At 44.3% G+C, this 13,462-nt stretch overlaps 1 protein-coding gene across 1 annotated transcript in view; it reads left to right on the top strand.

Moving 5' to 3' along the window:
* Positions 1-5,123: 5,123 nt before the first annotated feature.
* The window catches only part of Mrps5 (mitochondrial ribosomal protein S5), a 24,430-nt gene continuing 16,091 nt past the window's right edge, over positions 5,124-13,462 (top strand). Inside the window, exons 1-3 of the mRNA XM_005400641.2 lie at positions 5,124-5,364; positions 7,202-7,285; positions 9,709-9,846. Coding sequence (XP_005400698.1) covers positions 5,307-5,364; positions 7,202-7,285; positions 9,709-9,846 — 280 coding nt within the window. The 5' untranslated portion in view covers positions 5,124-5,306. The remainder of the gene's footprint in view (positions 5,365-7,201; positions 7,286-9,708; positions 9,847-13,462) is intronic.

Raw genomic sequence — 13,462 nt, 5'->3', positions numbered from 1 at the left:
TTCTGGACCTTGGCTTAAAGATTAATCTGTCCTTAAGCCAGCTGAGGGTCTTGCCACAAGTCAATTAGGCTTAGGACAGATTTTCAATTTATTTTTGGCCTAATTTATTAATATTAATTATTGCCTGCTCTGTACTTTGTCAAGCTGGTCTTCAGCACTAGGATAGTCCTTCATTTAAAGTCCAGATGAGGAATGTGAGCCCAGAATTCAAGAAATAACTCAATGTGAATCCATGCAAGCAAGCTGGATGTCAGTATTGTGGAGGACCACCTGGGTGACTCTCCTTGAAAGAGGAGCCATTGTCTCCATTTTGGCTGAGCCTGACCCTCTTTCCATGTATTGATATGTTTGGAGCTGGCTAGGACTTTTTCTTATCCTTTCAATTGGCTTTAAGCAATGTATATTGGTCTAAGTGAGGTGCTCACGGTAGTTTTTGAAGACGGCAGGTGTATTTCCCCACACTCTCACCCGTTGTTCCCTTGTGTGAGCCGGGACAAGATGGGATGTAGAGCCAATGCTCCACACCATTGGCTGGGATTGAGCCTCAAGATAAAGGCTATGTCTTCCCGGGGCTTGAAGGATTACACATCAGAGTTGAAGCACTGACCCCAAAACATTAGATGCTATCTCAACTGTGTTATGCAGATTACTCTTTCTGCATATCCTTCTCTCTGCGTACTGCAGAAGTGACTTCGGGCCTCCTACCTAGCCCAGCTCATGGCACTCACCTATTTCCCACTATTCTCACCGTCACTCATCCTCAAACCACTCCCTTCTTCATAAACGAATAAAACCTGGGTTAGGCCTTGGCTGGAGGCCAAGGGTAGCTATCATCATGGCTGGACTTAGGACCCCTTGGCTCCCCATAACTACAAATATGCCTTAGTGTCTTTATTCTTGCTATGGATTGCACTGGAAGTGGTAGAAATTAACTCACTAGAATTCCAATAACTTTTCATGGTTATTACAAATGTAAACTTCCTGGGCTGTGATGAGGACCAGGAAAGGCTCTCTATAAATGTCTTAAGAGGTGGCCACAGTAGAGGGTAGCAGGTAGGAAGGTATGCAGGAGGCAGCAGGTCAAGATTCCAGTCTTAGAACTGAGACATCAGATGTGTTTCTTACCAGACAGCCAAGGTTCACGGGGAAATAGAAAATGTTTTTTTCTATTAGTTTCATTTGTTCCATTTCCTTTTTTATCAAGTGCTGTTCTCTAATATTCACTCACACCAGTTCATACCAAGTCACTGGATGCTTACAATTTTGTGAGCAGTTTTTGCTTAGAATCTGTCCCTTTCTTTGTGTATCCCTGCCATGTTACCCTGTAAGATCAGCTGGAATCCACTACCTAGCCCTTTTCAGAAATTCCCCACAATGCCTCTGAGACAAAGTCCCACTTAGTCTGGCATTTAATATTCTTGTCAGTTTGCCCCAGCCTCCTGCTACTCCTGAGAAGTCTAAAGCAATACACTGCCTTGCTTGCTGTGCCACAGATGTTGCTCTGCACTGCCCATTCTGCAGACATTTCCATAAGCCGCTGAACTGTCAGCTGAACTGCCACCTCCACCTCCCTACGGCTGACACTATTAGTCTGCACCCTGAGCACCTACTCTTCCTCAGGAAGGGTTCCGTGAATGCTGGTGTAGTTATATGTTCCCCATTTGTAATGGGAAGAATATTTGTTGTTTCCATGTTTTCTTTTTTAAATGGAGGGTAACTGGACTTGTGATAACTCATCACTATCTTGATCTATTTAAATACTTTTCTCACTGTCTCATCACTTTCTTGTCTCCTGAACCAGGCGACCAGCTGAGCTTCTGCAGGTCACATTTTGCTTCCTCTGAGAAGTGAGTGCCCAGCAGGTGAGCATGAACAATGTATTAATTTGAAAAATAACTGGTATTGTCCAGGTTTTCATAGTATAACACTTCTGACTTTGTATTTCTGTATAAACAAAGAGCTATCCTTCTAGAAAACTACCAATTAAATATTTTCTTAGAAAAATGCAATGCTGCTTGCCGTAGTTATTTTTCAAATTCAAATATGGAGGTTTAGCATTGTTCTATTTTTTAGGGAAGGTTGGTGTGTGGATGTATATAGACATTCAGTGCTTTGTAATTTTATAGCACCATAATGGTATCTGGTATCAAAAGGACACAATAGCCACCCTCATTTTAGACACCAACCATAAATTCAGGGGTCCTTAGGACACTTTCACTTCTGACACGTGGCTACAAATTCAAGGGTTCCCACCACCTTTCTAAGGTAGATAACTCACTAGAATAACTCTCATAACTTAGGAAAGTGCTATGTTTAGTACGGTAATTGTATTATAGTTAACAAAAGCTTTATATCAGATGTAGCCTAAGACAGAGATGCATAAGCTAAGGTCTGGGAGCATCCCTAATGCAAAGTTGCTGTGGTTCCACAGGAATATGTTCCTCTGATGGCTACTGATATGTGCCAAGGTGCACAGCAGTGTAACCAGGGATTCCTACCTGAGCTTTGGGGTCCAGAATTTTATTTGGGGGGTTCTCATTACACAGGCATGATGGATTGGGTCATTGACCACTCAGCTGAACTCTGTCTCAGCTCCCCTCCTCTTAGACCCTGGACTGGTGCTTGCTTTGGTAGCATATATACTAAAATTAGAGCCTGGACTGGTCTCACAGGGCCCAAAGACCCAACCCTCTAATCATTTCGTATCTTGCATGGCCAGTTGCCATCTTGTTATGAGCATAAACTATTAGGTGTTGCCTACTCCCACTGCTCAGGAAATTCCAAGGAATTAGGGACAAAGGCCAGCCAAGTTCTTTAGTATACAAGCTAACACCTTCAAACAAATTAACAGGAAAATGTTTCCTCAATTATTACTCAAATATGTCACAGACATTAAGGCCATGCAGTGCTTTAGAGATTCTGCAATTAACAGCTGCAACACATCTCTTCTGTTATAGACCACTTGCAAATACTTAAGTCACAGGGCCATGGCTAATGGCAAGTGAGACTTGAAATTGTTCTTTGTTCTGGGAAGCAGTGGCTAAAATGTGGGGATTCTGTTACCTAGAACGAAGAAGCAATACCAGGACTCTATGCCAGTAATCTGCAGCATGAGGGAGTAGGGTCACATCTATGACCTTTTCTGGGTCTTGGTTTTCTCCCTCTTGAAGATGAAGGGTTTCATACTTGTAAAGATAGACCTCCCAAATCAGAACAACCAGTGGCTGTTTATTCAGACTTCTATAGCAAGGTTGTCAGCCACCATCACTTGTGGCAGATACCCAAACATACCCACGTTGTGAGAAAACTTTATAATGGGAAAAAAGGAGCATCAAATATGCTCTGCTTAGAAGTTGTTAGCATATGAAAGCTGGGGTGAGCTAATTAGAAGCAGGAATCTATCTATGTACCTATCCATTTTATATCTATTGATTCCCCAGTGCCTCATGCGCTCATATGTGGGACTTTCTGGAGGTGATTGGATCATCGAGGCCTGATACTTATCAGTGGATTAGCCCATTGTTTTAAATATGATGTTGGAAGTTGAAGCCTGGTTGGAGGAAGTGGGTCGTTGGGGGCGTGGCCTGGATCTATCTCCTTCCCTTTTCCCTTGATCTCTGCTTCCTGTCTACCAGGCCATGAGCTATTTCTCCACTGCCCTGCCCCCCCCCCCCCCCCCCGTACTGGGAATCGAACTCATAACCTTGCACTTGCCAGGCAGGCGCTGTGCCGCTGAGCTAAATACCCAGCCCCTACCATGCCCTTTCTTGCCTTCACGCCAGCCAACTGCAAACTGAAACCTCTACAAACTGTGATCCAAACTATGCCTTTCCTCCTTTAAGTATTGTGTCCCACTGACAAGTAAAGTAACTAAGATATGTAATTTCTTCTAGATCTTTATTTTTATTAGTACATGTTTGCAGTACATAATGGTTACATTCACTGTGAGGAGTTGGTACATGTACATGACAAGTCTTTTTTTTGTCTCCCCTTCACCATAGCATCAACAAGAATAAATTAGATGGCAAAATAAAACCGTTAGGATCAACACAAAAGGACAAAGGACAAAGAAACTACCACTCATTAAAAGCATGATTTATATTTTCTTGTGAAGCATTCTGGCACTTAAAAGCTGTTTTTGGTTAAAAGAAAAAAAAGCAGTGATTCTTCACTTGGCCTACATATGCCCAGTGGGTCACTTAAAACAGGACAAAGCTTGACATCTCTGCCTCCATTTTATATTTGTCTCTTTTATTGCTTTAAAACTTTGGTTCAGATCCCTGTTCAGCTCTGCACATTAGTCGTTTAAGGAGTGCCTAAAATTGGTAATGCAGGGTTTCTTGGCCCTAAGTTTACCTAACTTATCTCTTCTGCCTTCAAGACCGATGATGCCAAGACAAGTGATTTTCGGGGACATTCAACTGCCAGCTTTTACAATGTCCTGCTTAAGGCCGCCTGGAATGGGTGTCTAGACTTCTCCAGTCACTGTCCAAAATCTGCAATCACTTTGGATTCACAGAACTAAGACGGCACCCCTCCACACCTCAAGCAGCAGCAGTCATCTCATGGGAACCAGATTGTCCCCAGAAGCAATAAAGACTTCTCTGGAGCCACCTTTTAGAACCAGAAGTGAAACAATAAACAGACTCCAGCTTATCCCTGTAACTCCACAAAAGCTTGCCTTTTCCTTTGCTTACTGGCCGATCTTCTCCATCTAAGTGGAGCCTTCGGGCAAGCGCAGATTGCATTCAGCCAAGACGGTGGGAGAAGGAAAAGTCACGGCCCAGGGCTGGGATCTGCGTGTGCGCCAACGTTAAAATCAGAATGAACACACAAATGCGCGTGAAACCTAAGGTAATTTAAGCGTCTAATCTAATCAATTTCAGAGCTTTGCTGGAGTTGGCTGCCAACTTCCTTGCCCTGTGTCTGTCTTATGCCTGGATCCTCTTACCACTTAGCCTTTTTAGCGCTCGAGAGTACCTCGACAGGGTGCGCCCGAGACTCGGGAAACCCAGAGGACCCACTTGCTGCAGGATAAAACAGCGAGCGCTGGCCACGCCCACACCCACCTCAAGCTCCGCCTCCGGGTCCTAGCGCGAAGACCCCCATAGGGCTGTCTGTAGCCGCGCCTGATTCAGCTCACCCTGGGGCCTGTCTGACAATCTTCCGCTCCGCCTAAGCTGGGGCTTGGGTTTTGGGCCCTCAGCATCCACGCGGACTGAGTCCAGTGCCTGACGCGGAGCAGTCGCGGCAGGCGGTAGGAAGGGCTGCCCTAAAGGGAGGCGGGGAGCTGCCGAGGCGCCAGCATGGCGGCGGCTGTGCGCGCTGTGTGCTGCCTGCCTACCCTGTACGGCGGCCCGACGGGTGAGTGCGGGAACTGGGGGCTCTGAGCGCGCGGGAGTGCGGGCCTCCTCTCGGGTCTGTCGGAAACCCAGCGGGAGGGCAGCGAGACGCTGCGGCCGCTGGTCCTTTGCGCCGATTTCCCGTCCTCCCGCGCTCGCTGTGTGACCTTGTGCACGTTCTGTCCGCCCCTGGGCCCTGGAATGTGAGGTGCTAAGCTTGAGCTGGACGCTGTTGACAGGGCTCTTTTCAGTTCACGGAACTGTGTATCCTCTGTGCAGAGGAGCGGGATGGGGTCACCCCTGGGTTTGGGGCTTGCGGCCCCCGGCGGAGTTCGCCGGGAGAGTCGTGGGAGTAGTGTTCGTTGTTCTGGATCCCGCGGTGATCGGTGCTCTTGTCACAGGGAGAAGCGCCCAGAATGTCAGACGGCGCCTTTGCCGTTGCCCCTCCCCACCCCTCGCTGGTTGCGGGCGGGCCCCGGGAAGGGCGATCTGCTGTTCTCCAGCACCGTTACCTCCGGGAACCGCTTCCTGATTGGCTTTGCCTGCTGTTGGCTCTATTTCATTGAAAGTCCACAGCCCAGCATTTGTAGTTGCAAAACCCAGAGACTCTTAAAAACGGAAGAGTTCGTTTCCGTAGCTCATTTTGCTGTAGAACTTGACCTGCAGTCATTTGGCGGAAAATCTGCCCTGAACGTTCTTTTCTTTTGCCCCTGTTGTGACCATCTGTCATCTTTCACAAGTCTTTCAAATAGCCGGGGGCGCGGGTGGGGGAGCTAGCTTTCCTTCCAGTGCCGCTCGAGGTAGATTCTATTAATATTTTTCTCTTTTTAACAGATGTGTGGGTTAAGACCCACAGAGATTAAGAAAATTGCAAACAGTTTAGACTAAGGAATAAGGCTTCACATCCACAGCACCTGGCTCCAAAGTACCGATTCTCAGTACAAAAACAAACAAATAAAAAAAACCCCAAAAAACAAAAACCAAAACTGATATTCGTACACGGTGGAGTACTATGGAGTCAGAGTGGGTTCCAGAGCTGCATACCTCAAGAAAGATTGCAGGGGACTGGACGGTCAAGGCCTGGGGCTGCGGGGCTTCGGAGGGGACAGGGAGGCTTCACCAAGAGCTGAGGTGTTGGCAGGCCGGGCGGACATGGGGGACACAGAAGTGTCCTGGAGCTCGAGACTGACTGCATCTCTGGCCGAGGGAGGACAGGGAGAAGGGTGGAGGGGCAGTGCTGCTGGCTATGCCGATGGTTTTCCACTTTGTTCTCCAGGCAGCATGGGGCCCAAGGAGCTGTCAGGGCCGCGAAGTGACTGCATCTGTCATTTTAGAAAGGCAGTGGGTGACTTAGACTAGTCGGAGACCTGTTAGGAGACCTGTGTTTCCCTGTGCCTGAGCGATGGATGGGAGGTCTGGACAGAGACAGGCAGCAAGGCCAGAGCGGAGAGTGCAGCTCATGGTGGTTTGGTGTTTTGTTTTATTCTCTGAGACAGGGTCTTGCTGTGTAGTTCAGGCTGGCCTTGAACTCACTTTGTATCCCAGACTGGTCTTGAACTTGCAATGATCCTCCTGCCTCAGCTTCCCAAGAACTGGGCTTGCAGGAGTGTGCCACCTGGCCTGGCTGGGTGGATGATTTTGAGACTCAGAGGCTCAGTTTTAGTTGGATGTGAGGGGGAAGGGGGAAGGTGGGGTGTGATGTCACTTGGAAAGTGTTATGGAGCCAAGAAATCACTCGGTCACTTGTCTCAGTTCTTTTATTCTATAAATATTAATATGCTCAGGGTGACTATTTAAATTATTCAGTTTCATGTAGAAATATATCATTATTAATTTATGTGAGTATTTTTAATTTACAGGTCATTTTTGGTCCAGGCAGCTTTCCCTAAGCGCCTTTCCAACAGTTTCCGTTTTGGCATCAAAGACTACGACTCTCAGCAATGGTGAGATTCATTGACTTTTCTCATAAGATTTAATATTAGAGTTGCTTCTGTAATTTTTCTTGGAGAGGGGCAAGGTCTTGCTATGTAGTTCAGGCTGGCTTGAACTCACTATGTTGCTTTATGCTGGCCTTGAACTCCCAGTGATCCTCCTGCCTCAGCCTCCCTAGTGTTTACAGGTGATCCCCAGTGGGATTACAGGTGAGTGCCATCACATCCCGCACTTTTACAGTTTTTAAGATGTAAATGAATGAAGCACAATCTTTATAATGGAATTGCAGAGTCACATAGTTTTCAAATCTTTTATGATTGCACAGTCACAACTCAAGGCTGTAAAAATAGTGGCTACCAAGTATTGAGTAGTTACTGTGGTTTAAGCATAAACACTTTGTCTTGGTGAGTCCTCACACCAGCTTTTGTAAGAAGGCTACCAGTCCTGCTTGGTAGCTGATGGAGTGAGTCTGGAGAGGCTGAGGGACCTGTTCAGGATCACACAGCCAGTGATGGCAGCGCTGGGACCTGAGCTATCTGGGTTTCCAATCCCATCCGCTAACCAGTCGTGTGACATCCAGCAAGTCTGACCTCCTAGACTGAAGTTTCCTAGTCTGTGAAATGTAGAGGTTGGATTAAATGATCTCCAGTGATCAAAGGAAGTTATCCCTTTATTTTTCAGTGTCTGGATGCAGTGGGGATATTTCCATCACTTACCACAACCATTGAATATCATTGTTCTCCTTAGCCAAATTCATTCTTATTCTGCTTAAGATCGTTTCTGGTATCTGATGGTGAAGCAGCTGTCATTGTCACGCTTTGGTTTTCTGTTTTTCAAACCCAGCACCCATAAAACCCCTTTTCTCTCCCCCGTTTCTTTCAAGGGCTATCCTACCTCCCATCCCTTCTCCAGGGCTGCAGGGCTCAGAAGTGTCTGCACTCCTTTGTCAGCAACAGTCCTGTTTCCTCCCATCCCTGGCTCCTCTTCCTCACCTGACACCGCTGCCTGTGGGTTCAGTCGGCTATGGCTGTCTTAAAACATTTTTAAAAAATGATGCATGTATGTGGTGAAAAAGAAATCCAAATCAGTAGAGAAAAGTCACTGCCTCGTATCCAACCTTAAATGCTCCTATTTTCTTTCTGTGTCTCTTGTTTGTTTTTCTTCTTGAGACAGAGTTTGAGCTATTATAGTTCAGGCTTGGCTTGAATTCATGGCAGTCCTCTTGCCCCTGCCTCCCAGGTTCTGGGATTGCAGGTGTGTGCCACCATGCCTGGCTGCTGTTTTCTTCTCTAGGGGAGACCATTAGTACCCTAGTTTCTTGCATATACTGTACTTCTGGAGTTAATCTATGAAATGTATTCACACATTTGCCTTCCCGCTTTTGTAAGCATAAAGGGTGGGGTGCCTAGGCACTGGCATCTCGGTTTCCTCGCCAGCTTAAGTTGCAGTCTTCCAAATAAGTGCACTGACAGCTGCATACAGCAGAGAGCGCCGTTTGCCCCATGTAGACTGCTGAACTTGGTTTGGGTAAAGACACACAGAAACCCTGGTGTGGACAGAGCTGGGTGCCTCCCCTTTCCTGTCTTCCCTTCTCCCACTCTTCCTTCCTTCCTGAAATTGTGAAGGAAGAAAAAGCGAGTTGTCCTAGTTTTATTATCACACCTCAAAATGCAAGGGTTCCTTCCAGACTCATTATGTGATAAATGCTTGTTTGTTTTTTCTTCCAGTATTGGGAATCAAATTCATGACTTTGTGCTTGCCAGGCAGGCACTGTGCTGCTGAGCTAAATCCCCAGCCCCTTTTTTTGTTTGTTTGTTTTTTGTTTTGTTTTGTTTTTTCTTCCAGTAGCGGGAATCAAACTCATGACCTTGTGCTTGCCAGGCAGGCGCTGTGCCACTGAGCTAAATCTCCAGCCCCAGTATGTGATAAATGCTTTGTCAAGGTGGAAAAGGCACTAAATTTGTGTATGTGCTTAACTTTTCTTGGCAGCACTGGGAATTGAACCCAGGGCTTGTGTACTGAGCCTCATCCTTACCCATTTTATTTTTTATTTTGAGACTAAGTCTCACTAGGTTGCCCAGGCTGGGCTGAAATTTATGATTCTCTTGCCTCAGCCTCCCTGAGTGCTGGGTGTACAGGTGTGCGTCACCTCGCCTGGCTGGATCTGCTTCCTTAGATGGCTACGTTCATTGCATGAAAGAACTATAGCTTTTCTGGCTAGCATGGACATTTAAGTTGTTAGTTCTAAATCAGAACAGTCACATGTTTTATTGTGTGTTTTTTGTTTGTTTTTTAAGACAGACTGTCCTCAAGATGTGATTCTTAAGAGGTTTTAAGAGTGACTTATTTTTATAGTAACAGTGACTTGGTGCTGACAGTGTTTCTCCACAGCCATGGAGTACCTAACTCAAAGTTTTATTCCATCTGTCTGTAGGCACGTTGTCACCACGGGGCGCCAGAGATGATCGTCATTTCACCAGCTTGAGCCGCCTGATGCAGACACAGTGCTGTGTTTCTTCTCCCAGCAGCCTGTTGGGCCAGCAACATAGACCCTATAGTTTCTTCACTAAATGTATGTAGCATGGCCATAGACGTCTCCCTCCATGTGACAGGAGAACAAAAGGTGTTTTTGTGCCGTAATTTTTCTTCTTTCTTAAATGGATTCATATTTTACTGGCTAGTTTGTGTTGTACCATTAAAATAAAAATGTTCCTTGCTGTACCTCCTGCCGTGATCTACCACTTACACTTGTACTTTGCAGAGTCCTAATTTACTTCAGTCCCCTTACTTGGGACACCTGAGGCTTCCAGTGTTTGTTTTTTTTTTTTTTTGTCTTTTTGAGACATGGTCTCACTATGCAGTTCAGGCCGGCCTCAAACTCACAGCGATCCTCCTGCCTCAGCCTCCTGAGTGCCGGGATTACAGGTGTGCACCACCATGCCTGGTGGCCTCTGGGGTATTGAAATGAGCCCCCAACACCCTGGTGATTTAGAGCCATGCTGAGAATATGCTCACTGTTTTCAGTTGTGCCTTTGCTGAGGAGATGGAATATCTGATCAGGAAAAGTTAATTTTAAGATGTTATTTTACTCACATTATTTCTGTTGGTGATTGGATTTGAAAGTCAAATCTGGTCTAAATTTAGCTTGTCTTGTAGAAAATAGAGTTTGAGTTCCACTTAGGCAGATTTAAAAAAAGTAGGATAATGAAAGCAATTCATGATTATGCTGTAATATTCAGTAAAAACAGAAAAGTAAATGAAGCAAATTAGCATTTATCTTATAATGTTTTTGAAGGAACAGAATAGATGATTTGGGGAGTTTCTTGAAATTTTTTCTATTTCCTATTTATACTGTTAGTTTCTTTAGGAGAAAATTTTGTCTTTTTGTTTCTTCTTTGTAAGAAGGAATTTTTTTGTTTTTTGTTTTTTGACATAGGGTCTTGCTATGTAGTTCAGACTGGCCTACGTAGCCCAGGCTGGCCTTGAACTTGTGGCAATCCTCCTGCCTCAACCTCCCGACTGCTGGGATTACAGGTGTGCACCATCCTGCTTGGCTGAGAGAATCTTTTTTTTGTTTATGACTTGTACTCTGAGTAACATTTTGGCCATTCCTTTTAAGGTCCTGCCACACAGTATATGAACCATTGTTAGTTTCTATTTTGCAATGAAATTTTATTTTATTTTTCATAGAAGTAAGAAGAGTGTTTGTGATACTTTCTTTATTAATATCTACTTGTAGTACATTAAAACAAAAAAAAAAGTAAAGAAAAAGCAAACCAGTTAAAAAACTCCAGAAAATATAAAGTCAGAGTCCTGTGTTGCTACTATACTAGCATTGGGTCGCTGGCCTTCTCACACTGTGTGCTGTGATTGTCCATGGACTGCTCCCGGGCAGTGCTGGGACTGCAGAGCACCTCAATGTGTGGGTACAGCTTGTTTTAGTGTGGCCATCACCTCTATAGCAAGGCAGACAAAGCAGGAGGTGATGAGCGGTCACAAGTCTCATAGCTGAGGATACCCGTGCACTGAGGTATGGAGGACGAAGCTGTGGGTAGAGTTGGGGCTCTCAGTCTGTTCCCTTGGTGGCCATAACCTGCCCCTTTTAATGAGTTCACTTTGTACTTTGGAGGAGTAGATCAGAGTCATAGGCTTGGGAATTTTTATTTTTAGTTGCCTTCTGCCTGTTCTAAAAAAGCCTTTTCTCTAACTCTTCTTGTCTGTGGGGTGCCCCTTGCTGTCACAGAGCCTGAGCCTGAGCTGTTGTCCCGAGTCTGCCTCTGCCTGTCTGTTGGGCCCTGTTGTCCCCAGTTCTATGACTGTGACCTTCTGGGTTGGTACTCCCAAGTCATGTTGAGATTCACTCCAGAGGGGCAGACTCAGTTGAAGCCGGCAAGATTTGCTGTTTCTATAGGAAATAATCTTTTGTTTTCTAAATCTTTAAGAAACAAATAAGAAAAAAAAAAGCCACAACTTTTCAAAATATGATGATTTCCCTGTTAAGCCTACCCCATGCCAAAGAGAGAGCCCACCATTTAAATTCCTTTGATGCAAATTAGTAAGCAGTGTTTCCTGGCATGATTAAGAGAGGGCTCAGGAGGGTGTGGAGTGCATTTGCTTAGCATGTGTGAGGTCTTGGGTTCCCTCCCCTACACTACAGAAAGAGGGAGGGAGAGAGAACTCAGTACAGTATATCAGGTTGCACGCTACAGTGGATTTTATATGTGCACATATAAAACATGGATTTTATTTTATATAGCTGTGATAGTTAACAGGTGTGCATATTAACAGAAAGAGTTGAAATAATAATAAATGTATTTAATTCAACTTAGACTTTAACTAGCTTGTAGCCATTAAAAAATCATGTTCATGAATAATATTTCAGAATTGTGGAAACAGTTTAGAGTGTAACAGGCAAACAAAATTATGGATGATGTAATTATAATTTTGTTTAAAACAGACAAGTAATACAGTGAAATATGCACACACATATAAAGAAAGATCATTCTCACCTAACAGTGACAATGGGATTATGATTAATTTTCGTATTGCCCTTTTTCATATTTTTAAAAATAATTTTTATAATTAAAAGTACAAAAAACATTTAAATAACAGTGCATTCAAAAGATGACATGTATGATTTGCTGTCTTTTGCAAAGAAAAACTTCTATTGGTTAGAACTTCTGTTTCTCTTATAATATTTTTAAAAAAGCTTAACTCCATTTAGTCTTCCTATTTTGTTTCATTGTCAAGATCCTTTTAAAATTCAATCCTGGGCCGAGAGAGCTCAGCAGCACAGTGCCTGCCTGGCAAGCGCAGGGTCCTGAGTTTGATTCCTGGTACCAAAAGAAAAAATAATTGAATCCTTTTAAACTCTTTTAAATTTTATTTTTATTTTTAACTGTAGTAAAATACATGTAACATCTGCCTTGCCACTTCCCCACTAAGTGCACAGTTCGGTTCAGGGGGTTTCCACTGCTGTGTAACTGACCTCCAGATGTTTTCATAGCACAGAACTGGAGCTCTGTGACCCGGAAGAAGTTCCTTCTTCTTGTGTCCCCGAGAGCCGCCTTTCTGCTTCCATGAAGCTGACTGCTTTCCATACCTCATATGAAGCATGTTGTACTTGGCTTTTTGTAGCTGACTTATCTCACTAATTTTATAGAAAGGGTATAATTCTCTGTATAACTTTAACTCTATTATAGGAAATTCCCAGCATAAACACAAGGGAAGGGAACAGCCTGATAAATTCCCATATGTTCATCACCCAGCTCCATCCACTGCCAGCTCATGGCCAGTTTTGTTCCATTGACATTGGCCACTCCCTGATCCCAGTTATTTTGAAGTGAATCCCCGATGTCGTAGTACTCTATACTTAATATTTTAGCATATGTCTTTAAAGACAGGAACTCATTTTTTAAAATAAACACTTCCTTTTTTGTTTTTTTTTTTTTTTAGAGTACATTAAATGATTTACCGATTCTGCTTCTAGTGAAGGTGAACTATAGTTGATGGGCCTCTTAGTCTGGCCCCATTACAAGTAGACTTTCAAGTTTTTAATAGTATTCACTGGTACTATTTATTTACTTATTTTTTAGATTAGGTCTTGCTGTACAATCCGGGCTGGCCTTGAACTTACCATGTAACCCAAGCTGGCCTTGAACTTGGAATCCTTCTTCCTCATCCTTCTG

Source organism: Chinchilla lanigera, unplaced genomic scaffold (genome assembly GCF_000276665.1).
Source record: "Chinchilla lanigera isolate Chin_1 unplaced genomic scaffold, ChiLan1.0 scaffold00069, whole genome shotgun sequence".
NCBI lineage: Eukaryota > Metazoa > Chordata > Mammalia > Rodentia > Chinchillidae > Chinchilla > Chinchilla lanigera.
This window is presented reverse-complemented; position numbering and strand designations above follow the sequence as displayed.